Source organism: Diceros bicornis, chromosome 22 (genome assembly GCF_020826845.1).
Source record: "Diceros bicornis minor isolate mBicDic1 chromosome 22, mDicBic1.mat.cur, whole genome shotgun sequence".
NCBI lineage: Eukaryota > Metazoa > Chordata > Mammalia > Perissodactyla > Rhinocerotidae > Diceros > Diceros bicornis.
Window position 1 is genome coordinate 18,906,426 of NC_080761.1, and position 24,476 is coordinate 18,930,901.

General features: G+C 45.6%; 2 protein-coding genes across 8 annotated transcripts in view; one reads left to right on the forward strand and one right to left on the reverse strand.

The window, feature by feature from the left end:
• The window catches only part of LOC131419993 (uncharacterized), a 56,857-nt gene that overhangs the window by 20,772 nt on the left and 11,609 nt on the right, over nucleotides 1-24,476 (forward strand). For 2 of the 7 annotated variants that reach the window (XM_058565640.1, XM_058565641.1), the window contains 3 exons: nucleotides 8,300-8,435; nucleotides 12,083-12,113; nucleotides 15,830-16,882. In XM_058565640.1, the coding sequence (XP_058421623.1) occupies nucleotides 8,300-8,435; nucleotides 12,083-12,113; nucleotides 15,830-15,985 (323 nt within the window). In that variant the 3' untranslated portion in view covers nucleotides 15,986-16,882. Of the gene's footprint in view, nucleotides 1-8,299; nucleotides 8,436-11,152; nucleotides 11,269-12,082; nucleotides 12,114-15,813; nucleotides 16,883-24,476 lie in introns of those variants that run through there. The other 5 variants (XR_009223425.1, XR_009223424.1, XR_009223426.1 and 2 more) reach the window with 5 other exon arrangements.
• On the reverse strand, nucleotides 19,047-22,535 carry LOC131419866 (spermatogenesis-associated protein 31D1-like). The gene has a single exon (XM_058565370.1). It carries the CDS (start codon nucleotides 22,533-22,535, stop codon nucleotides 19,047-19,049), a length of 3,489 nt encoding a protein of 1,162 aa, XP_058421353.1.

The following is a 24,476-nucleotide window of genomic DNA, read 5'->3' on the forward strand; positions in this document are numbered from 1 at the left end:
GTCTACGTGTGGCCTCTCCATGTGACTTGGGCGTCTCTCAAAGTGGTGGCTGGGTTCCAAAAGAAAGCATCCAAGAGTAAATGTTCCAAAAGACCCAGTTTTCTTACAGCCTAGCCTCAAAAGTCCCAGAAAGTCACTTCCAAGGCATCCTATTGGTTGAGCCAGTCACTGAGGCTGAGGGGGAGGGAGGTAGACTCCACCTTTTGATATGAGACATAGCATGACAATAAGGGAGGAAAGGAGACTGCCCATCTCACCCTAGTCTTTAGCCTCCCATCCTGGTATCTCTACTTTACCCAAGTGAGTTAGAAGGGGAAAAATATAATACGACTACAATAACACAAATTATTGTGTGGTATTTTCTCTGTCTCTTTGGCTCTGTCTCTTTCTCTGGAAACACAGCACTTCTGGAATGGATGAGTAAATGAAAGTCTCTTCCTTTTCCATCCTACTCTTTTTTTCCCTTGTAGGGGGAAGAGGGAGAATCTCCCTCTGCCCTTTTCCTTAAGGTTGTTATGGCTGGCCAAATAATTAACAAGACAGGTTAGCAGGAGAAAATAATACCAAGTTTAATAACATGTATACATGGGAGAAGGCAGGGACACTGTGTTTCTCAACACAATAGCAGAAATTCTCGTCTTAAATACCATGTTCAGCCAATGACAAAGGAGGATTTTGGGGGTGGGGGGAGTCAGTTACAGGAGATTACCACTAAAGCACAGTAAACAAGAGTAAGGTTATTATGCAGCTTTAAGGCCTCACCTTCCACATTGATAAGCCTCTAGAAATGAAGCCATCCCCCTCTCTTCTCAAAACAGAGAGGGAGATACCTTTACAAATGGAGATTTCCCTTATAAATGTAAATGATTGTCTGGCAACTCCTCACAGGGTCATCCAGAGAATGTGGCCAGAGAGACAGAACTTCTGATAAGAGGGGCTTGTTGGTGCCTTTCCTATTGTAATCTCCATCCTACGTTATCTTTATAGCCATCATGATAGATCTGTTCCAGGAAGGATCCACCATGTCAAATTCTTTAGGCGGTTAGTGGGGGAGGTCAAATGTCCCTAGAGAAAACAACGAAGGTAAAGAGATAGATTTCAGGGTGGCCAGATCTTGATCTCCCACACCCTCATCATCTTTCTTCTTTCATTTCTTCTTTCTCACTGCAGATAAAAAGTTAAAAAAAGATGCCTTTTAAGCAGCAACATTTTCTAATTAGTTAGTAAATCTTATAGGTAATTTCTACTCAGATCTCACATTTGATCTCTACCTGACTGATTCAGTCATCATCCTATTCAGGAAGGTAATGAGAGAATTTTTTTAAATGCAGGCAAAGGAAAGGAGAGAATAAAAATGGGAAAGAAAAAGTAGATTATCAAGGGAAGAAGGAAAATATAAGTGGGAAGGGAAATAAATCAGGAAGACTGAATAGTATGAAGCCCAAGTGGCTGAAAAGACAAAGGGAAAGAAGCCAAATTCTTCCCTTATAATGCTACATCCGTCCTTTCTTTCTAAGCCATTGCCAGCCTAGTCTAACTTTATTTCTTAATGCCTGAATTTTTGCTGTTATCATCTTACCTAATCTCTCTGCCTAGAGTTTTTACCCCTTGGAAACCATCAAGAAGACCGTTTTCCTCATGGTGCTCTCAATTAAAAAAAAAAGAGAACACTAAATGACTTCTGAAGGATTAAGTCCAGTATAAATGTTTTAAGGATTTTCATAATCTGACCTGCCCTTCCTTGCCAATCTTGTTTCTCAGGTCTCCCCTACATGAAACTGTTAACTCAGCCAGAGCACTCTACTCACTGTATCGAAATATACAGAAAAATGAGACTAGATCTTACTAGTTATTACATCTTGAAAAATATGAATCTCAATCAAGGAAAATAATAACGAAAATATTACATTTCACAAAGCAGTGTGGCAGCGTTGTAAACTTGTAATTACAGCACTGTGGTCCAGATCACTTCTACAGAATACAGCCTTCTCCTTTTGTCTTCTGCCCTTTGCTCTATCAGATCCTATCACCAGGAGCTTTCCCCGCTGCTCTCTGCCTTCCTGAATCCTGTCTCATCGGGACCCACAACATTAACTGATTAATTTGGAAGAAGTGTCATTAGCAGGATTATTCTGGACCCTAAGTACCTTGTTAACACTACAGCATCAGATTTGATTCTCTCTGGAGACCAAGTCGCTTAAGTTCCATTTCAGTTTTTACTCTGTAGATTGTTCAGTATACAGTAGTTTAAAGGATCCTTCACCCCAATTTGGTAGATAATTCAACCAGCATCCAATCCAAAGTTTGTACAACTTTGATTTGCAATAATGACAAACAGTAATTACAGAAACAGTTAAAACATTCATTGCTAATATTATGACTCTTGGGAGCCCGATATGAATGCAATTGAAAAGAATAGGATATTTGCAGATAAGGATGGGTGTAGTCCATGATTAATCAGATTTTATGGTGAGAGAAGTTTATTGTCAGACATAATTAAAAGTGTAGACACTATTTTGAAAGTACAGACTTTAGGGAGGAGGGGAAGAGAGTTTTTGAAGCAAAGTATAAGTTAGGAATGATTACAGTGATGATCGTGGAATGTCAACATTCCATTTCATTATGATGAGCTCAGTCTCCTTCAAAACTCAGTTGAGTCCAGGAAAGCGTTAGAATAACACCAAAGGCAGCTTTGGGACGAATGCCTTTGAAGTATTAAGGAGTAGAGTGACTGGCAGTCAGAAAACAGAAAAGTGGACTAAAAAGTGAATGTCTCAATCAGCAAAAGAAATTGTACACTTCAAAATGTCTTATTAAAAAAAACCAGTTTTTCATGTCCATTGTTGAATGTGCATGCAATTATTCTTTTTCTTTTTTAACCTAGTTTGATTTCAGAACTGGGTAAAACTGAATGTTTTAGCAGAGTTTATAAAGGTGGAGAAATTATAAAGACAAGTGAGTAAAAGATAGACAGGAGAGTGGAGGCTTCTGGGACGACGTCACTGTTGTATGACTTGACATGAATGGTGGGTATACAGGGGCTCATTCTCTTCATTTATGTTTTATGCATTTTGCTGTTTATGAAGAAGTTATGTAGAAAATCCACTGGCAGTAATGCAGTGTTCACCTTCGACAGCTCATTAGCTCGTGGGCGTCTGTTATGCCATAACCAGAGCTTTGTTCATGTTCTGTTTTGTCCACATGAAGCCGGTTGTGCATTAAGAGATGACTTCTTGTGTTCTAGAAGAAATAGTGAGCCTGGTCTGGCCCTCAGTGATATTTCAAAACAGTCCTTTTGTGAATGGGCATGAGATGATGTCCTTCTTCAGCCCAGGATGAAGTCTTACCCTTTCTATTATTTAAAGTACCTGATGCAGTGTTACACAACTAGTGTGCATTCACTCATTCATTTGACAGATATTTATTGACTTAGCTACCAGCTGACTCCCTGGAAAGCCCAGAACAGTTTGGCAACGACTATGGTTAAATGGCATTTGATAAGTGCTATAAAGACACTAGAGATTCAGCAGTTTCTCCCAGCTATCAAATGTATTTTGGCTAATGGATATCACTTACTCTCACTGCCATTTACATCTTACAAGAGGATGCTGGAAGAAGATGGACCAGTAAGAAGGTGGAGACTTAGTAAAAATGAAAAATTCAGAGACAGGAGGGAATGAAAGCAGCAGGGGAAGAAGGAGGCAGAGAATGGACAGCCAGCAAGGGCTCAGTGCCCTGCACAGTTGAAGTTGAGCCCGAGATTCTTCCTGTTTCCCTGCTTGCTCTTTGCTTGATCCTTCCTCTTGCCCCTGCCCCCACCTGGAGGGGTCAAGCCCAGCATGGATGCCACTGAGCCGGGTCAAAGCCGGGAAATGGTCCTGGGATCAAAACTCGGCTGAGTAGGGTTAAGACTTCTGAGCTGCCAGAAGTAGAAAGAGCCAGAAGATAAACCTAACCCATTTTCGAAAGAGTGCCAAAGGTGAAAAGCAGGAAAACCAAAATACTCATCAAGTGTAAAGGGGGAGCACAGAGCCAGAAGCTGGAAGGAGAAGGGAATCCAGAAAGTCAATGGCAGGTAAAAACAGAAATAGAGATTTGAAAAAACACAAGGCACAGTGAAATAAAGGGTCCAAGACAATAATCGGGAACATTCCTTGGGGTTTGTTACTGGATTTCATTGAATGTGGTTAGCTTAATTTAAAAGCAGAGGCTCTGAACAGGTACCTTCCCTCCTTATGACTTTATCTTCCACCTGATTGATAGTCCACTATCGCCAAGGCATTAAAAACACTTACCAAACAAAATCTGGAAGCCATTTGGGCAGTCCTGCTCATGAACCAACTTAGTCCAGACTGATTTGGCCGTGATGATGAATGACCACATCTCCTGAGAACAGTTCTCCCTAGATTCCTCCGCTGCCTATTTTGGGAAACAAAACACTTGAACAAATGGTCTACTTAAATAAATGGTTCAGGTCCGAGCAGCCTGAGACACTGGCAGATGGAAATGCCTCACTTACCAGCAGGAAGTTACTGAGCACTCACCATGTCCCGTGCAGCATACTCACCCAAAGTACTTTAATGTAATATCCCAGTGTTATTTAACATTTTAAAATTACTCCATTTCATTAAAATCAGATTGTTTTGAGGGTCTTGGGCCTCACCCAATCAATTTAAACCATAATTTCCTGAAGACGAGGATTATCTTGCCATATTCTTTTTAACCCCTCTCATTTCCAGTCACGCCTCAAATATCTGCACTGAGGGTTCATAGCACCTCAGAGATCATGTCGATTCTCCCTGTCCCACAGGGGGGAAGTGACCTGCTCAGCAACCTGGGGCAAAGTGTTTACTATCACCCTTAAAATAAGGGTTTCTTTTTCTATTCTCTTCTTCCTCTCTGCTTTTTAGAGCAGAAGCAACAATAATTTAAACTTTTCTGCTATGTGACCTACACTCCACAGGCACTGTGTAATAGCTGAGCCAGGGCTTAACAAAGGAGTTGGGTGTATGTGTGCATGTGCTTGTGTGTATATCACACAATGTGGTTTCTGATGGGGGGGTAGGAGACAGGAAAGAATGTTTAGGCACATGCATATTTATATCAAAGAGATGGTAGCACCCACAAGAAAGAATTCATTTTTTGTGATGTTAATGTTATGTTTTGGGGAGAGGTCTTCCGGAAGGAAGATTTGGTGCCAGGAGGATGGATTCATATCTCTATGTGGGGAGGCGCAGCTCTGAAGACAGCTGAAGTCTGTCTTGTCATTGGGATATTTCGTTCTAGAAAGGAGAAAATGCAGTGTCCATCCCCGCTTCCTTGGTGCTCTTCCAGGTAGGGCCCCTTGGTGCTGGCTGCTCAGTCCTCCTCCAGGGGAGGCTTTCCAAGGCCAAGAGGGGACTCTGGCAGAGATGCTGCTGATCTGGCTCCTTGTCATCCCACTTTCTGTCTGCCAGGGCTGTTGGTGGTGGCAGCGCCTCGTCCTGACGAGGTCAGAATTACCACCCTGTAGCGGGTGACGTGTGCACCAGCAAGTGACCAGTTGGTTCACCAGTTACCCTCTGCCTGTGCTGGGCTGTGATGTGCCATTATCTTGCTTCTCCCATGGTACACTTCACACACCAGCTTTCTCTCAAGATAGTTGATCACTAATTACTTTGAGTATCAGGACCATTGGCTCATTTATTTTTTCTGTTTTAAAGGATGGTGCTGCTGTGTGCAGGGAGCAGCCATGTCAGTTTACGCATTTGCCGAGGCACCCGAGTGTGAGCTGCCTCTCAAGGTGCTGACTTTAATGAAACGTTGTTACTGTGATCATTATTTAGCATTTATAGAGCTCCTCACAGTTGTTTACCCATTATTCCTCAGAGCACTCCTCTCGAGGAGATCAGTATTAGCAACCCCCATTGGAAAGACAGTAATTCAGGGGTCCTGGAAAGGTTTTAGGAATATCTCCAAAAGGATGCAAAGTGAATAACCATAGAACTGGGATGGGCCTGGACCCTCCTCCTTCTAACATATTTGGCAAGTTCCCTCATCCCATCGTCTGGTTAGCAGACCTGCACAAGGTGGGCTCCTCTTGCAGAAGACAGCTCAAATACTGAGAAGGTTCCCTAGTGACCTTATCTACAATAGCATCCCCTTCCCAAGGCTCTGACTATCACATCCCTGTGTTTGTGGACTTCACAGAGCTTAGTGCTACCTGAAGTTACTTTGTTTGTGTGTTTATATTCTTGTTTGTTGTCTGTCTGCACCATTCAGGAAGGTCATGTCCATGACAGTAGCAGTCTTGCCTGGGTTGTTCGTCGCGGTACCCATCCTCTTTGTTGAAAGCACCTGTCATACAGTAGGTGCTCAATAATGCTTGTTGAGAGAATGACAGTGACAAGAGCCCTGTAAATACTGTTACTCACACATCATTTCCTATGCCTTTTCATCTCTTTCTGGACTCGTTGGATATAGTCACATAGACAGTCAGTTATTTGTAATTACCCTGGAACTAATGATCTAGTTTGTGGATGGCCTAGGACCTTGGCTTCCTTCCCTCCTTGGCTTCCTCTCCTCTGGAGATTCCTCTAGATCTTTCAGTCATTTCTAGCCTTAGTTGACAGGGGTCAAGAAGAGAGTAGAGCAATGAAAGTCCTATTAGACAAATTTACAAGTTCTAATAGCTTTTGAAAGGTACAAAGTTGAAATTATTAACTCTAAGATTTCTTTTTTACCTTATTTGTGGATTTCAAAAAAGAAAAAAAAATAATAATCCATCTGTTCTATATATGTAGTACAGTGAAAAGTGCTTTGAAGAAGTTAAAAGCACTGTATAAATGTAAGATACAATTATGTATGCGTTGTAGTCCCATTACCCTTGGTAAGTGAGAGTTGGTAATACATTTAAGGTTTAGTTAGTTTTGATAGAACAGTAGGTCACACTTTTTTAATGAGTAGGGCCAGATAAGGAGTTAGAAAATGTGCCTTTGGTTGATTTTGTTTTTCAACCATCAAATCAAGATAAAACTTGAAATCCCCTCAAAGCCTGAAAGGTTGGCAGTAACACTGATTTCTCATCAACAAGTAAGAATAGGCAAATGGTCCTAAACGTTTGAATTTTCTTTTTAAATTTTGGACAAATGAGAATACAATTTCCCCCGAGAAAATCTTAGGCTGATCTTGGAAGAAAGACCCTCTGGATAATCTAAAAATGAAGTTTTCTATTTAAAGATTGTTTTTAATGTTCTTAATAGCCCTATGTGCGACCAGAAAATAGGTTGCCTTTTTGTTTTACATATAAGGAATCGATGCAATACCTTATATTTGATATCCTGTGGTGTTGCATTTGGTCCCCACTACAACTCTGTCCATACACATTATTGTTGCCACTTTATAGATGGAAAAATGGAAGCAAAACCATCAAGTACCTTACCCAGGGTCTTAGAAGTCGTCACCATGAACACTAGTCTGTCTCAAGTCTCCTGACTCCAGTTTAGTATTCCCCATGATAATGTTGTAAAACCACACTGGAAAGGGAAGACTCATTCCTTGTATTGCTGTCACACCACCAAGCTTCAAATGTCAGGCAAATAGTTTACTTTATGGTGAAATTGGCCCCATTGACGCAGTGTGTACTACATCCCAGGCCCTGTGCTTTGCCCTGGGAGGATTCAGAGAAAGTAAAGGACGGGTTAGACTTCCCTGGCTCTACCAAGCTGCTGGGGATGGGAGACACACACATACAAACGTGGCTATAATACAAGGGCCGGGGGGGACAATGCACAAGAGAGATACAAAGCTCTCTGCGGGCACGAGAGGAGCTGTATCTGAGAACATTCCAGGAAAGGGATCACCTTTCATGCCAAGCTGAACTTGGCATGAATCAAGATTTAACTGAGGACTGATTAGGAAGAGTGGAGAGGGGAATGGGATGTCTACCAAATTTTATCCACCTACGAGTTTATCTATTCAGATTTTATCTACTGTGGCAAGAAGTTAGTGCATAATATTTTAAAATTACTTTTAAATAGAAGTATTTGTGTATTAGTTATATAGATAGAGGGCAACACAAGAAGAATTACAATAGAAATGGCTAAACCAGTTTCTGTGGGGAATGGAACTGGGGGGATCGGAAGGATTGGGGTTGCAAGCTAGGGGAGGGCCTGTCGTGGTTCCTTGTAAACCCTTCATTACTATTTGATTTCAAAGACATAGGTGTGAATTCCTTAGATAAATATTAATTTTTAATTTAATTTAATTTTGCTGAGGAAGATTTGCCCTGAACTAATATCTCTTGTCAATCTTCCTCTAGTTTGTATGTGGGCCACCACCACAGCATGGACACTGACGAGTGGTGCAGGTCTGCACCCGGGAACCGAACTTGGGCTGCCAAAGTGGAGTGTGCTGAACTTAACCACTATGTCACGTGGCAAGTCTTTAAAGAATGAGTAAGGTTTCTACAAGGAGAGGGAAGAGGGGGTGCATTCCTAGCAGAGGACCCAACATTAACAGAGAGAGGAGGCAGGAGAGCAGAGGGAAGAGCGGGTAACCCATTAGAATGACAGTGTGGAACACACCTCCGTGGATAGGGACACATGAGCTGGTGCTCGACTGCAGAAAGCCTTGGATAGAAGGACACGCACACACACACTCACTTGGTTGTTGGCAGGAAGGCAGTAAACGGTGTTGGGCAAAGGGGTGATATGCTCAGAACTGAGATTTATGTACAACAGTGATTCTCACCTTGGAGATTAACTTGCTTGTTGAAACAAAATTGCAGGGCCCCACAGCTAAAGTTTCTTCTTGAGTAGGTCCAGGGTGAGGCCCAAGGATTTCCATTTCTAATCAGTTTACAGGCAATGCTAATGCTGCTGGTCTGTGAACCACAGTTGGAGAACTGGTAACAGAATAACCTATCAACAAGGATAAGTCCAGATGAGTAGTGCAGGAACGGAGGTCAAGGGACTGTTCCACCAGGAAAGAGCAGAAGGAATGGGGCCCTGACAGGGAGGTGATGGTGGGAGAGTACAGAACAGTGATCAAGAGAACAGACCAAGTGCTTCAAAGGACAGGGGACCACTGGACCATGTTCTGGGCCATGTCAAATCACAAACCACCGTTAAATCTCCAGTGTCTGTGCCAGGTACACGTAAGCACCTAAATCCATTTGTAAAATAGCAGTCCTGTCTAGAATATATGCTGTGAGTTTTATTTTACTTTCTCTTCCTCCCACATCAGTAACCTTATTCTAGTGCAATTTAGGTTGCAAAGCCATCTTCCAGGGAGAGCATTCATATCTGCACCTAGTCAGCAATTGTATCTATCTGTATATGTAAAATCATACTAAAACTGATGTCTTTGTTATTTCTTTTTAGATCCTCCCTGTAGCTAAATAGTGTTCAAAATAAATCCGGAGTACAGGAAGCATCCATCTCTACCAAGTGGTGCAAAAAATGACTAACTCCTCACACCATATAAATACCCCATGAAAACACAGAGGAATCCTTTAGCCAACCAACACTCACTGAGAATCGACCACGTAACAAGCACCGGGGATATGCTTGGATACAAACATGCATGAAACATGGGCTCTGCTCCCAGCAGTTCAACTTCTAGCAGTCTTTGTCCTGTGCTCTTAAATCTGCCTAAGGATTGAGTTTTGGTTGTAATAAAAATTCTAAAGCAGGGACAGAAGAAATTGTTAGCTTTTCTAATTGACCACCTCTGTTGTCTAATTATCCCACTGAGGAGAACACTTGGTCCTGGGTTATTTCACTAAGCTTGAGATATGTTTTGCTGACACGTAGATTCTGGGGAGCATCCAGCCCCCGTTTACTGCCTGTTCTTTAACTCTAGTAAGCATTTAATCACTTACACCTTTTGATAGCCAAAGAGAGTGCCACTTGGGGTTTTTAAAATATCATTTCCTTTACTACCTCCCCAAGTAACAGGGTCACTTCAGGACCAGTGAGTGGTTGGCACTGGGACGTGTTTCCCAGAAGTACTAATAGTTCTGGAGAGGAGCAAGTGTTTTCACAGCTGCAGGTCTGGGTGCCGAACTTTCTACTGTCAGTGAGAGTCATGTCCCAGTGAAAATGTAGAAGTGGAACTGACCCTCTGAGGGTCGGTGAGGAAGGGGTTTGCAAGCCTTTGCTAAGGTGAGGGGCCGGCCCGGTGGCTCAGCTTTTAAGTTTGCGTGTTCTGCTTTGGCTGCCCGAGGTTCGTCGGTTCAGGTCCCGGGCTCGTACATACTCACTGCTCATCAAGCCATGCTGAGGCGGTGTCCCACATAGAAGAACTAGAAAGACCTACAGTTAGGATATACAACTATGTACTCCGGGCTTTGGAGAGAAAAAAGAAAAAAAAGGAAGATTGGCTTTAGATGTTAGCTCAGGACCAATCTTCCTGAAAAAAAAAAAAAAAGGGATAAGGTGATAGGGAGTGTTATTTACTCGAATCAGAGAGCAACCGAAAATGATTTCTGCAGCTGGAAAAAACAAAGATAAGGGTTGAAGGTGAACTTCCTCTTTGATTTTGGCTAATCAGCAGCTCAAGCAGCCTTTTCAGATATTTTGTGTCTGCTGACTTTTCCAACTCTATAAAAGACCCCAAATGTTGCACCAACCTGTACCTCTTGGGCACAGGAGGGAAACAAAAGAAAACGTGTTCCAACTTATTAGAATTAATGAAGTCAGCAATGGTACCCAGCTCTCCCTGCCCCATCCTCAACCTCATCCATCTCTACACATTAGGAATTTTGTGAAATTCCGCTCACGTCCATCCACATCACTCCACCTTGGCCACCACCAGCGTGGTCCATGCTGATGTCATGTCTCTTGCAGATTACTGCAGTAGCCTCTAACTGGTCTCTCACATTCTGTTTACGCCATCCAAAACATTCTTCACATTAAATCACAGTAATTCATTAATTTACAGTATTAATTTACAGTAATCTTTAGGAAACTCAAATAATACAACTAAAATCTGAATACCCTACACATACACATAAATCCTAACCTAAATTTTTTTCTGGCTCCGCATTGCTCCAAAGACTTAACTGGGTGATTTGGCACAGAGTGTTCTGCGTAAGCTGTGCCTCCCGTGCTTTTCCCTCTTCTTGTTGCATCACATTTCTCCCGCCTCACTCTCTGCTCTCATCACACAGATTCCCCTGCCTGGAACACTCCTGCCTCCCTGCTTTGCCGAGTTGTCTCCTCACCTTTTACCTCATACCCCATGTCAGCTCCTGAGGGACACTTGAGGAAGACCCTCTCCTCTCTGGTGAGGCCAAATCCCCATGTTTTTAACTCCCTTGGCACCATCAACCAGCTCAGGAACCCTTCATAGAATGTATCACAGGACATGTATATGATCTTATATGATTGTTTAATTTCTGCCTGGTTTCCCTACTCGTCTGTAAGATCCATGAAGGCAGCGACTCCATGTCTTTGCTTACTCTTGTATTCCAGAGCCTAGCACAGTGTCTGGCATGTATCAAGTACTAAATAAGTTCATTCTGAAGGAAGGAAGGAAGAATGCATGAGTTGCAAATTGATACTTCTAAAATGATAAAGAGGAGGGCTAACATTTTAAATGAGTGATAATAATAGGTAACACATGTTAAACTTCTAGTGTTAGGTAAACACTGTTCAAAGCTCTTTACTTGTTCTTTCCAGTTCTCTGGGCCAGCCCTGTTAATACATGTTAGTATCTCCGTAGATAATAGACTAGATCTGAGACTTAGGTTACTTGTGCAAGGCCAGGCAGCCAGTGCCAGGTGAAGCCCTAACAGACATCAGTATTGTTACTCTAGTTATTACTATGATCACCTTGATGGAGTTCCTTAGAGTGCCCTCCCCCAAGGATCCATGTTGGGCAGGCACAGCCCCACCCCTCGGCCTCTGAGTGTCTTCTAAGGCTGTGCCTGGAGTTGAGGGGCTTGGGGTCTGAGAGGCTGTGAGGCCCTGCCCTCCAGGATGGAAATAGCGGATGGAGGGAAGGATCCTTCAGGCAAGGCAGGGGCATGGTCTCTCAGGCATCCAGAAACCTTTGTCAGAACCTGTCTTTGAATTGAATCTCAACTCTTGTCTTCCAGAAGCCATGGAAACAGGATCCAGAAGCCTGAGGTGAGACGTCTGGCCATCTCGCTGGTGTTGCCACCTTTAAGAAGCCAAACAGGCCTCTCAGTCTCTCAGGCCCCGTCCCCAGAGCATGCCTGACAGGGCCTCCCCATAGAAATCCATCCCATTGCTTGTACATTTCTCCAGAAGTTTCTGAGCTCTGCTAGGTGTGCCCTGCTGTGATGAGGTAAACATAATCCAGGTCCTCTGGAAAGGTAGATAATTAAGCCAAATATTCCACACGCGAAGAGTGTTGTGCATTGGAAAGCAAGGGCAGATCCCAGCTTGGGAGGATCAAGGAAAGCATCGAGGGAAACCTTTCAGTATGATAGGAAGGGAAGAGGAAAGAAGGGATGTGGATTCACGTTTTCGTTTTGGTGGTGTTTTTATGTTGAAGTTTTTATGATGAAAAATGCCCATCTGATGGCCTCTCATTCCCCTGTGGTGGTCCAGCACATGTGCTCAACAATTGAGGAGTGTGGACAACTTGTAGGAAAGTGAAATCATTTTGAGAACTTACAGAAGAGAATCGGCTAAGAAAACAGTCATAAAAGCTCCACCAAGACAGGGGGCTTGGTTTGTTTCCTTCACTGGATGTCCCAAGTGCTTGGAAGAGTGCCTGGTACGTGGTGACACAGGAGGAATGACTGATGATTCTCAGGCAGTGGTGGAGCTGACCAGTAGTTGAGTAGTTGAAGTTTATGGGGCACGAACACACTTGTGTGATTTTATCCAAGAGGAATCAGCCTCTTATTCAAGGCAGGTCTGAAAAAGGCAGAGTTGGATTTTGCCAGGTGGGACGGATGAAAGGAGAATGGGGTAGGCTGTTTAGTGTAGAGCTCTTTAGGTTTGGGGTTAAGTGATGGACCATGAAGTTTTCCTTGGAGAGGGAGGAAATGAAGACAAAAAGTTGTCAGATGGACAGGGGCTTGTAGTTCTTGAGTAGGTTGAGGAACTGGCCTGCTGACGGCATAAGCAGATAAGGGGTGAAATGTCAGACTGTATTTTTTCAGAACACACAAGAGTTCCTGGTGATAAGTTCTAGGATATGGCCATAACTGAAGTGGAATGGAAGTAAAGGGCTCTAAGGTGAGAAGGAGTAGACAGTGAGAGGTCAGATTATTGGATGGTCTATCCACATAGATATTGAGGCCTCTGACTGATTCCTTCTGCTTTAAGTTCCTGTCCTGTCCTCCAGAGAACTGGCATTTCCTGCAACTCTAAGCTTCAGTCCGTGGCATGACTCTGGACAAGGCAGAAATGGGGCAGTGAGCGAGAGGGCTGTGGTAGTCGTCTGTTTTGTTTTTGTTTTGACACCCAGCATTCACTCTTCTTCTGGAAATTGTCCTTCTATTGCCCTCTGGGGAACTAACCCCATTGTCAATTTTGGTTCATGGGCAAGTACAGTTGTCCATCCCCAACGCTCTTCCTTTAAAGATGGGTGTCTAACTCAAGCTTGGCCGACAAGATCATTCCATGCTTTTGGCAATAGTGATTGGTCAGGGATGGGCCTGACCAATAAGGCACAGTAGGACTTTTGAAGGGACTAGTGGGAGAGACAACCCATTTTTAGCTGCACTTTTAGTTTGGAAGATGTAGCTACGAACTTGCCAGACAGAAAGTCTTACAGTGAAGCCAGTGCAGAATATAGAGCCAAGAAATGGATAGAAACTGTAACTTGATGACATCAACTGAGCCCCAGCATGAACCCTCCTGCCTGAGGGCGGCGTTACTCCCAGACTTCTTCAGGTGCCTGAGTCAACAGATCCTCTTTGTGTTTGCTGTCATTTACATCCAGAGAACCCCTCACAGTGTAAGGAGGCTCTCCATCCCTGGCTCCCTCTTCTGAGCTAGCACACCGAATATGTATTACCTTCTCTGACCTTCAGGTCATGCCCTTCTGTAAAGAGGGTAAAGGAACCTGCTTTAAAGGATTGTAAAGATTAAGCGGGATAATATACATAAAAGCATAAATTTGTTCCACAACATTGAAGTACAACAAGCAGTACTTAACTTTTCTAAATTAAATTAAATCTGGCTCGGGCCGGCCCCGTGGCTTAGCGGTTAAGTGCGCGTGCTCCGCTGCTGGCGGCCCGGGTTCGGATCCCGGGCGCGCACCGATGCACCGCTTCTCCGGCCATGCTGAGGCCACGTCCCACATACAGCAACTAGAAGGATGTGCAGCTACAACTTACAACTATCTACTGGGGCTTTGGGGTGGGGAGGAATTAAATCTGGCTCAAAGCCCCATTTTAAAGGGTAGGAAGATATCCAATATTGGTCATTACTGGGGTCTTTTGCCTGAGTAGTTTAGTATTCCCTGTCCAATAGTAGGAAAGACCCTGTGATCTTGAGTCCGTCTTGGTTGCCACTGGAATTTTCATTGTCCAAGCCCTTCTGCCTTCTGGCCCTTGTAAGGCCAGAGGCTGCACGGCCTCTGTGCCAAGTGTGAACGATGGGGTGTCTGCTGCAGCTCTAAAGATGGTGGGGCTTGATGATTAGTCACCTCAGCACATCACTTCATCCCATAAAACATTGTGCTGTCTCCTAGAGGATTTCCACACAGAACCTGTCCACCTAAGGGACTCGTCTCTACATCCTGCTTCTCAGGGCATTGGAGCCACTGCTACCTTTAGGCAACTCGCCTTCTCTCACCCCAGCACATGTGTCAACCACTGTCTCCTCTCTCCTGGGAGCACCCAGCTAAGTTCTTGTCTCCCATGAGGGTCTGGACAGGACTGGACAACAGGTGCCTCCCAACTTCTGGTTGGGGTCAGGAAAAGTGAAAGCCATTGACAACCCCTGAGACCAGAAGCCCAGAACTTGCTGTAAGACAAATGGGGAAAGTTAACTTTTATTCTTTCTGGAGTTCTCTCTGGCAGAGGGTAGAAATGGCACTCAACAACTTGGTAAATTATCCCGCCTCAAATGAAGTTTGCCTCAAGCTGGACGAGAATCCCTGCAGAGGAGAATTACCCATTCTTGTCATTGTCAGCCCAACCCCCTCCCACAGTGAAGCACTGCTAAACTTGCATAATAATCCGTTGCTTCGCTGCTCCCTGCCCCCCTAGAAGGAAGAAACAGACCCTGAGTCTCGTGGGAGAGAGAAGGTGGCAGCCTCCACAAGTCTCTGAGCTGCGACTTGCCTCCTTAATGAAGACCAAACGTGTCCTTGTGACCCCAGGAAAGTAACAGCTTGATTTAGGCTCTGATTCAAGGCCAGTGGAAGTTCTAGAGGCCTCAAGAGAAGAGCCCCTTCTCATAGCCTGGGCCCACTGATTGTGGCTGCAGATTGCGGCAGAGTTCTCAGTGTTAATCCCCATGAAGGCTGCCTGAGGGAAGCTGATCCCCTTAGGGAGCACTTGGCACCAGAGAAATTCACAATGCCTGAAGCTGGCATCTTGGGCTCCTGTGCCCAGTGCACACCAAGGTGCTAGTCAATTCATGCATTTTATTTGCCCTAACATTAGGTTTGGAGTGTGGGCTTGAGGTTGTAAAAATTCAGGTAGCCCATTCCCATTAAATTCTATGTCAGTGACAGTTCTTCAGGCACCACAAAGTATGATGTAAATGAGATGCCTCTGAACTTGCACAACACTGATCCTTAGGTGTGGGCACAAAGCACATGAAATCTTTTTCTAGAGAAATTGATCCTCATCTCTCCAATCATTGTTCAGCTAATACAGTCCTCTGCTTTTGATGACAGTCCTGCTTTCTGATAGGAACGGGAGTCTGGTGAAAAGGAAAACAGTCCTAGAAGCAGAGCAAGAGTGTGGGATCACTCCTGGGTGGTGCTGCTACCTTATTTGGACAGGTCACTTCCTAGATGTGCTGAGTGTGCAGATTCTGTCTCATTGCCTCCTCCAATGTTTCTCTGAATGGAAGCAAATATCTGGGTACCAGATATGACTTATGTGACCTCAAGCCAGTAACTCAGCCCCTTTAAACCATGACCTCTCTCTTGGTTAGAAGTCCTTGGACCCTGGGTACGTGGAAAACATCCCAGAATGGGAGTTATCTGCTGAATTCTCTAGTAGAGGCTTTGCCATCAATTGTGTGACTCATTCTTTCTGATGTTCAAGCTGTGAGAACCAAGTTTGAAATGATGGATGTGCTCTATTACAGTTATTAATAAGAGGAGAAGTTAAACTTTGCAGCCTGTAGGGTTTGCTTCCTCTATAAGCCTGGCTATCTCTACAGGAGCTGAAGGTTGCATCTTTAGGCCTTTGGTCTGCGAGCTAGAGCAGAGTAGAGAGACTGTGGTGGAACCAGGGTGAGCCCTATTGCACCTAAGTTTTCCTCCCCTCTAAGTCTGAATACTGGCAGTGGTGAGTCAGGTGGTTCTACGGGCTCCTTTCACTCTACCATTCATGAGGACCCCACACCACCTTTACCTCTATGCCACCTTTCCTCTTTCGTTGGATGCGCCACCCCCCTTGTTGTTTTTCTTGCCAGCCACCACTCCACTTAGCTGTTAAACAGCTTTGACCTTGATGACATGGAGATGGATGAGGACAAGGATCCACTTGGCACCTTTGGTCACTTTTGCTTCTGTGAACTGAGTGAGGTGTCCAAGAAGAAACTCTGGTGTTAGGAAGACTTCTAAGAAGGTTCCAATGATCCCTGCTTCCTGATGTTCACACCCTTGTGTAAACCCCTGCCTTGGAGTGTAGGCTGGGCTTAGTGGTTTGCTTCTGACTCATAGAATAAGGGAAAGGTGATGGGATGTTATTTCCCTCATTAGTTTACAAAAGATTGTAACTTGTGTCTTGCTAGCAGAGTCTCTCCTGGCTTTGATGAAGCAAGCTGCCATGTTGGAGAGGCCCACATGACAAGGAAGTGAGGTGGCCTCCAGCCAGCTTCAGCCCACAGCCAGCCAGGAATTGAGGATCTCAGTCCAACAGGCCTTGAGGAACTGCCAACGTCCTGCCAACAACTATATGAGTGAGCCCGGAAGTGTGTGCTTCCCCAGTTGAGCCTTCAGATGAGACCCCAGCCCCAGCTGATACCTTAATGGCAGCCTTGTGAGAGATCCTGGAGCAGAGAACCCGGGTAGGCCTTGCCTAGATTCCTGGCCCACAAAAACTATGAGTTAATAAGTATTTGTTTTTTAAAGCCACTAAATTTTGGGGGTATTTGTTACATAATAGATAGCTACGAGACTGCTAAATTACCATAACCTTGGTGTAAGATGTAGCATGGCTGCTAAGGCAGGCAACAAGTAGGAGGACAACCTCACTGACAACATTCCTGGAGATACTGTCTTCATGCTCAAAGACTGTCCCACGTCCTCTTATGCTGCAGTGGTATCCTTCTACTCTACCAAGCCCTGATCAGTCTCCAGTAGGTGAGGCCTAGGTAAGGCAGTGTTGGGTGGAGTAGATGGCCAGGATGGAGTCATGGGGAGTGATGATGAGCTCATTCTTCCCCTCCTCATTTTTGTCTTCCTTTTCCACTCACTCCACCATTAGATTTTCCTTACTCTCTGTCTCCCTTTCCCCCAAATTCTGGGTGGCTGCCTGATGACCGTTCCTACAAATGATGGCCAGGTGATCTGTTGGTCTTGCAATAATACTGTCAAGCTAGGCCTCCTGAGGAGGTTTCCCTGAGGAGTGGCTCTTCCATCTCTCGAGGTGCCCTCACCAGCAGGGAGACCTCATTGTTGAGCTCAAAATGTGCCTTGCGGACAGATTAACACTCCACATATAACAGATTCTTCAGCCAGACCCACCCAGTTTCTAGACCCAGCCCTGGCCACCCCAGTGTGCACGATCACAAAACCTATCCATACACACCCCTCTCAGTGACTGCCTACCTGTGAGATACTCTGGAATCAACAACTTTTTCTAACTGAAGGTAAGCCACTCTTTTCAGGAAAATATTCATGTCCCTGCTCCTGTTCAGAGCTGCAAGTTCTGTCTTCCCTACTGTTTCAGTAAGGGCAGAGGAAGGAGACTGCTGAACTGCCAGCCATTTTGATTAGGGTCAGGTGAGGGAGGCACGTGGCCCATCACCCCAGTCTTCATGAGGGAGAGAAGTGCTCTTAGAATCAAATGGCATTTATTCCTCACCAAGAGATCCACGAGGAAGATTTCTCCCTACCACTCACCTCGGGGCCTAACCACCCCCAATTCCACGACGTCCTGAGGCAACAAGGAGGTGTTCTGGCTGTATCGTTCCAGAGGAACTCACCCCACCCTGCAGCTGTGTATAGTTCAGGATAGTGAGGGAGCAGATGAAAGAAAGTTTGAGCCAAGTTGTGGACTTGAAGGGTTTTTCCCTCTTTGAAAAGGCCCAAAAGTTTTTAGAGTAGACTTATTATGAAAAAATAAAGTGTTTTAAATATGGCACGGCTGAGGAGGGTCAAATAAAAGACCCCAGGATAAAACTGAGAAGGCCGCTGTCAGGCCTCCTACAAGGGACTGGTCATCTTGTAGAAACTGAAAGAGGAAATCAGTCAGAGCTGACCTCTCTCCTTCCTTTCCCAGAGCAGAAGCCCCAGGATACCCTGAACCCACGCCCCCAGTGCACTACACAGAGAACACCACTCTCTGTTAGCGGGAACATTTATTGAGGAGGATCAGTATCCTCGGTTGTGCTAAAGAAAGCTTGCTCTCATCAGAGGGTATGTTACCATGAAAACTGTGAGGCTTTCTCAACCAAAACTGAATGATTTCTTTGGGGACATTTTTTCTCCCTGAAAGTGTTGGAGAAGCGTTTTCTGTTTGAACAGAAGAGTCAAATCTCTGAATACAGTGCCTTCATGAGGGTTGAGGGTGGCCTGAGGGACCTGGTGTACTTGATGCATGCAGGTGGGGCTTGGATGGGGCCCAGGCTCCCTGGAGGGTGGGGAAGGGGGTTGACTTTGGCATAAATGCTGGTCTTTGAACATTTCTGGGGATGTCTGATCCTGTCTCTGTTCTGTCTAACACTTTTAAATCAACTCTGATCAGCAGAGACTTGGCTGCAAGACTTGGTACCTGCCCATGCCCCTTGCTGTGGGTCAGAGAGAGCCCCATAGTTGGAGGGATGTGCCTTGTCAGGCTCTACCTGGGCCTGCAGTTCCTCCTTCTGCTGACTGAACTCCGAGGGCTCAGGTTCGTACCTACGTGCCAGTTTCTCCTCTAGGATCTTCCCAATGGCTATCATGAGCTCATGAGCTTCAGGAGGCCCACAACTCTCAAGGAGAGCTGCACTTTCAGCGGGGTCTTGGTGCTGCGCAAAGGTTGATATGAACTTGGCTTTTTGCTGGGGACTTTCCTGCCCTGTGATTGTTCTCTTGGAAGAAAGCCACTGAAAAAATTGCCTCATTTTTTTTCTGAAGTAACTTTCAGGAGGAAGCTGTTCATTCTGTGACAGAGACAGGGAAGTGTCCTCTAATTCTGTGTCCTCAACAGGGTGTCTCTTCTGCCTGGCTTTAGATGTCCCAGCTCCTGAATCCTCACTTCCACATTCTCCTGCTTTGGAGCGCAGAGGTCTCACTCTCTTTGCAGCTGGTGGGAAATTCATATGCTGGCACTTGCATAAGACATACTTAGAGACCCAGGGCTGTTGCCAATCTCCATTGTCCTCCAAGTGGACATGCAGCACCTGGGAGGCTCCCATGTCCCCACTGGAGATGCTCTGGGACTGAGTCAGGGAGGAGTTGGAAGGCAAGCTATCTAAAGTAAAGGACATGTCAGTGTGACAGGCTTGAGCCTGGGTGTTCCCTCTGCTCTTCAGTTGAAACTTCAACTCATTGTGGAGCTGTTTTTTAACGTCTGGTAGTTTAGAATCTTGGAGAAGTGGTATTTTTGGTGAGGGACATTCGGTGGTCAGGGTAGTTTCTACTTTACTTGTATTGACACTTACCATTTGGGAGCTTCGTAACTCGCTGGTTGTCAAGATGTCACAGGATTGTGATTTAAGAGCACACAGCTCCTCAGCCTTGAATATCTCCCTGAAGTTCATGGCAGACATGGAAAAATGTTCTAACTTCTTCTCCACCGTCTTTTGGCCCTGAATCGTTTGTACTCTCTCACTGGAGCCCACATTCTCACCGCTTGGCTCATGTCCAGCCCCAGCTTGCCTTGTGGGCACTTCTGGACTGCATCTCTTGTGTAGTACAGTCTTACTCTGATTCACTTCGTCTTTAATGCTGTGTGGGAGGGGCTCTAAAGTCTGTCTGCCGTGCTCAGTTGTCTGGACATCCTCGGCAAGCTCACAATCGGTATCGGAGTGGGATGGTTTCAGGGCTCCCCGTCCTTCATTGCCCACAGATGAGGTAGCAGGGAGAGGATGATCCAGGATGGGGACTGAATTTGTTGTTCTCACCTTGTTTCCCTGAAAACTTTGAGAGCTTCCCTGCAGGGGCTTGGAAACCTCAGCTTTGGAATCCACCCCAGAAATACAGGTGGCTGAGGAGAGAAAGTCAAATTGGGGAAGAGGCCGTGTTTTGGCATCTCTTAACTTATAGAATTTTATAGATTCAAGAACTTTGAGGGGTAGGCCCCACCTCTGACTCACACGAAACCTTATAATATGGGCTTCTAGCACCTGTCGGGTATTGGGATCAAGAAAAGAAAGCTCTAGAGTGGTAATCTGGTGGTAGACCCTACCTACTATTGTGTTTTTTGAATCTCTGCTTTTCATATTGGTGTGGGAACTCCCAGGAGGAGCAGATGGCTTGTCATCAGCCAGCCATGAAAGACACACCCCTAGGGGGATCCTCCCCTCAGTGATCTGCCAAAACTTCTTGCTTAGATGTAATGTAAGAATGGTTTTGATTTCATTTTGGTCTATGTCCTTCCTTGAGACATTTAAGAATTCATTCCCTGACTGAATGCTTGAGTGCCACACACAGTTACTTTTTGTCTCTGAGGCAGCCCTCAGACCCTTCACTAGGTAGCATTCAGAGACCCTTTGAGGGCTGTCTTCTGGGCTCTTCTCTAGGATATACCCAAGATTCCTCCTCATGTCCTTCCTTAGCTGACGGTTTGTTGGGATCCTCCCGTGGAAGCTTCCTGGGAGACTCAATTCAGTCTCTGCTAGATCCTCGCTACTCTGGCTGTGAAGCTCAGAGAGCTGTGAATGAGCGTGTCTGCCTTTCTGCTGAGATGTTTCTGTGAATTTACACTGAGGCTCCCTCAGTGCTAGAAACTCTAGATTCCTACAGGTGTGGAGGCAGCAGTGTGGGATTAGCCTCCTTGGAGCGTGGAGCTCCAGTTTCTCCTGGGGCTCACTGGTAATATGAAAATGGCCAGGAAGGATGGAGACTGGTACATAGGCGTGGGACGACTGGCTGACCGATGAAGGCTTGGGAGCTCGAGGAAAAATGGCTTCTTGAGATTTTTGGAACCCAGGGACTACACCCCGCAAACTTTCCTGTTGCTTCTGCAACACGTGCCACTCTAGGTGTTGATTTTCAGTTGAGATATGAGAGTCTGACTCATTCTGGGGTCTTTGGAAAGACACTCCACAGTTCCTAATCTGGGATGGAGAGGCAGGTAGGATTGGGAGTGGGGATTGAAGGTGGGCCTGGGGCTGGACCTGCGTGAAAGGTAGGTGCTGAGATTGGGGCAGGGTTTGAGGCAAGGGTTGGGGATGTACACTGGGGAGGGGAAGAGGTTGGGCACGGGGAAGTGGTGGAAATTCTTGATCCCACATCTTGACTGCAGAAACATTGCAGATTCCATTGAATAAGACAAAAGGAGACTCTAGTGGGGAACTACTACTAGAAACCAGGAGAGTGGCCACTAGGGACTCACTGTGCAGAGAGGGAAGACCCCAGAAGAGCTGGCTATATTTTTGCTGCAAGTTTTCCTGCAAAGTCTTGACGTACAGTAGCTGCTGACAAATGCGCAGCTGCTCTGGTTTGCCTTTGATGTCCCAGCCACTTTTGGCGTCTGTGGTGTCCTGCAGATCAGATGGCTTCAGTGAATTTCCTGAAGATGTCTGTTGTTTTTGTGACCACATTTGTTTTGAAAATAGTGCCTCCTCCTTTTCTTTCTTCTCGAAAGTGTTAAAATCCGTTCTTCTTTTCATTTGTCTTGCCAAGAGTGCCTGAATGTTAAGGCCAAAGAAAGAATGGCTACTGGCCTCCATGTGCTTGGTAGCAGAGTCTGCCCAGAGACAGGTCTCTGGTAGATGGAGGGAAACATGCTGTCGCTGAAAATCAGCATGCGATAATGTGGGGAAGAACATGTTCTTGGCCTGAGCCTGCCAACAAGAGAATTCTGAAATTGACAGGTTTGAATGGTCAGTGCCTCTGACTGTTGGAACACAAGTGGCCAACCCAGCGGGGCGATCTGGAGATGAGTTCTCTGGAACAGGCTTCAATAAGATGGAAACTGATTTAGATCGAGTCAGAGTTAAAGGGTGGTCTGGGCGTGGTGAGACAGACAGGGTCGGTGGTGCATGATGACAAGCCAGTGAATCAGTGGGATTCATTGTCTGGGACCAATTTGGAAAGGGAATGAGATTTTGGGAAAGGGTGGGGTCAAGAGAGAAGATGGTATTCAGAGACAAAGTGTCCTCTGATGGGAGAATAGGATCTGGTGTCTGAGTGTCCTTTGGTGGGAGAGAGGGAAAGGCAAGGGGTAGGGGTGGGGAATGGTCTGCTGAGCATTTGGAATCCAAAGGAGGAAAAGGATCTGGTAGGAGAGAGTGACCTGGTGATGAGGGTGAAAGACAGTCAGCTAAGGGTGTCATTGGGTTAGGTGAGAGAATGGAGGGAGGTGGTGGGGAAGGCTCAGGCAGAGGGGCTGGTATTTGGTCTCCTGGAGCGCCTTCTGAGAAGGCAGAGGACAGAGTGAATGATGACTCAGTTGCAGAAGCTGTGGAAGCCAGAGAGGACACAGAGGGAGTATCATCTTCCAGGTCATCCAGGAACAGCAGCCGATTGACCTCAGCAGTTGCGCTATTACACACTTCACAGAAGGGGTCTGGACATAAGAGTTGACGAACGCGGATGGTGTCATGATGCTGGCCCAGGGGGCTGTAGGAGACAGGAGGTACAAAGCTGTAGCCAGGACCGGAACAAACATTTGGGACCCTGCATGTATGGCAAAAGTAGGGCCGCCCAATACATACTGTCCTTTCACATTGCCCCACTGTCTTGAGCTCACAATCTGCCTTGTTTCCTTCTCCCCAATACTTTCACATTCTGACTTTGAGGACTTCCGCTCCCATGTCAATCCCAGGCTTCACCGAGGCCCTAGAAATTTATAGACTCTGCTAAAAAGAGGAATACAGGAAAGAAGGGTAATGTTTAGTCACCTTTGGAGAAGAGAAAGCACCTTTCTTGCATCCTCTGCTTCACTCTGGCAAGTTCTCCAACCTGGGAAACAAGGAAAGTGACAAAGATAGAAGCAAAGAGATCTTTTAGGAGGCTGAGTAGAATGTCCTTTAGTGGTACCTTTGGTAGATGGATCTGGAGAGCCCCAAGAATTAGGATTCAAGATCATGTGGCTAATGAGAATAACAACAGTGCTTACATATTTGTCTTCCTTTATCATTCACAAAGGGCTTTTCTATATATTATCCCATGTGATGTTGAAGTCCACTCTGTGAGGAATGTAGGTCAGTGGTTACCTCAAAGAGGAGTCTGATCATCCAGGAAGTCAAAGTACTTGCATAAGGTCAGGAGACAGAAGTACTGACTCTTGACATCTCCCATGGCCACCTATTGGGCAACACCCATTGCCCAGGTCCATCACTGCTTCTGGCCCAGGGGTGGGCAGAGCAGGAATCTGAGAAGTGTCTTAGGTTCTGACTGCCTTCTCATGAGCCTCTCCCCTGAGGGCTGTTTCCTGAGAGGGACTGTGTTTGGCGACTAACACCCTCAGAGATCATAGACCTGGGAGCTCATGGAAAGGACAGGATGAGTCACCCTTGGAGAGCTCAGGTGGAGTAGGCAGAACCTTACCTCTCGATGTTCCCCCTTTCCTTCTCCTCTTGGCTCTGCCCTGACGCTGAGAACAAAAAAGAAAAGAATGAGGGGCTGGGCCTCATTTCTCTCGCTCCTCTCTCTAGGAAACTCAGGTATCCATTATTTGAGAATAATATGGCTCTCTGTTTTAATTACTAGAACTTTATGTTCCTTCCTTTCATTAATTTTTAAAGGTGATAAGATACTTTCAATTTTTTATTCTTTGAAAAACTCTCAGTGTTATTTTTGTCTAGGAGGTCCACCCTTGATATTCTCAGTCAGAAGTTCTCTGCTCAAGGAAGTCATAGAATCTGAGGCCAACAGTCACATCCGTGCTTCCTCAGATAGGACTCGGTATCCTGGAAGAGAGCTCAGGCTCTGGTCTCTGCTCAGAGGCTCAGCCCTGCTCTCCTGATCTGCCCAATGCAAAGGAAGCCTTGGTCGAGTGATGCCTGATGTGG

What these genes read in the sequence shown, in the direction of transcription:
- LOC131419866 (XM_058565370.1), bottom strand. Translation starts at nt 22,535, where the DNA reads ATGAATCCCACTGATTCACTGGCTTGTCATCATGCACCACCGACCCTG.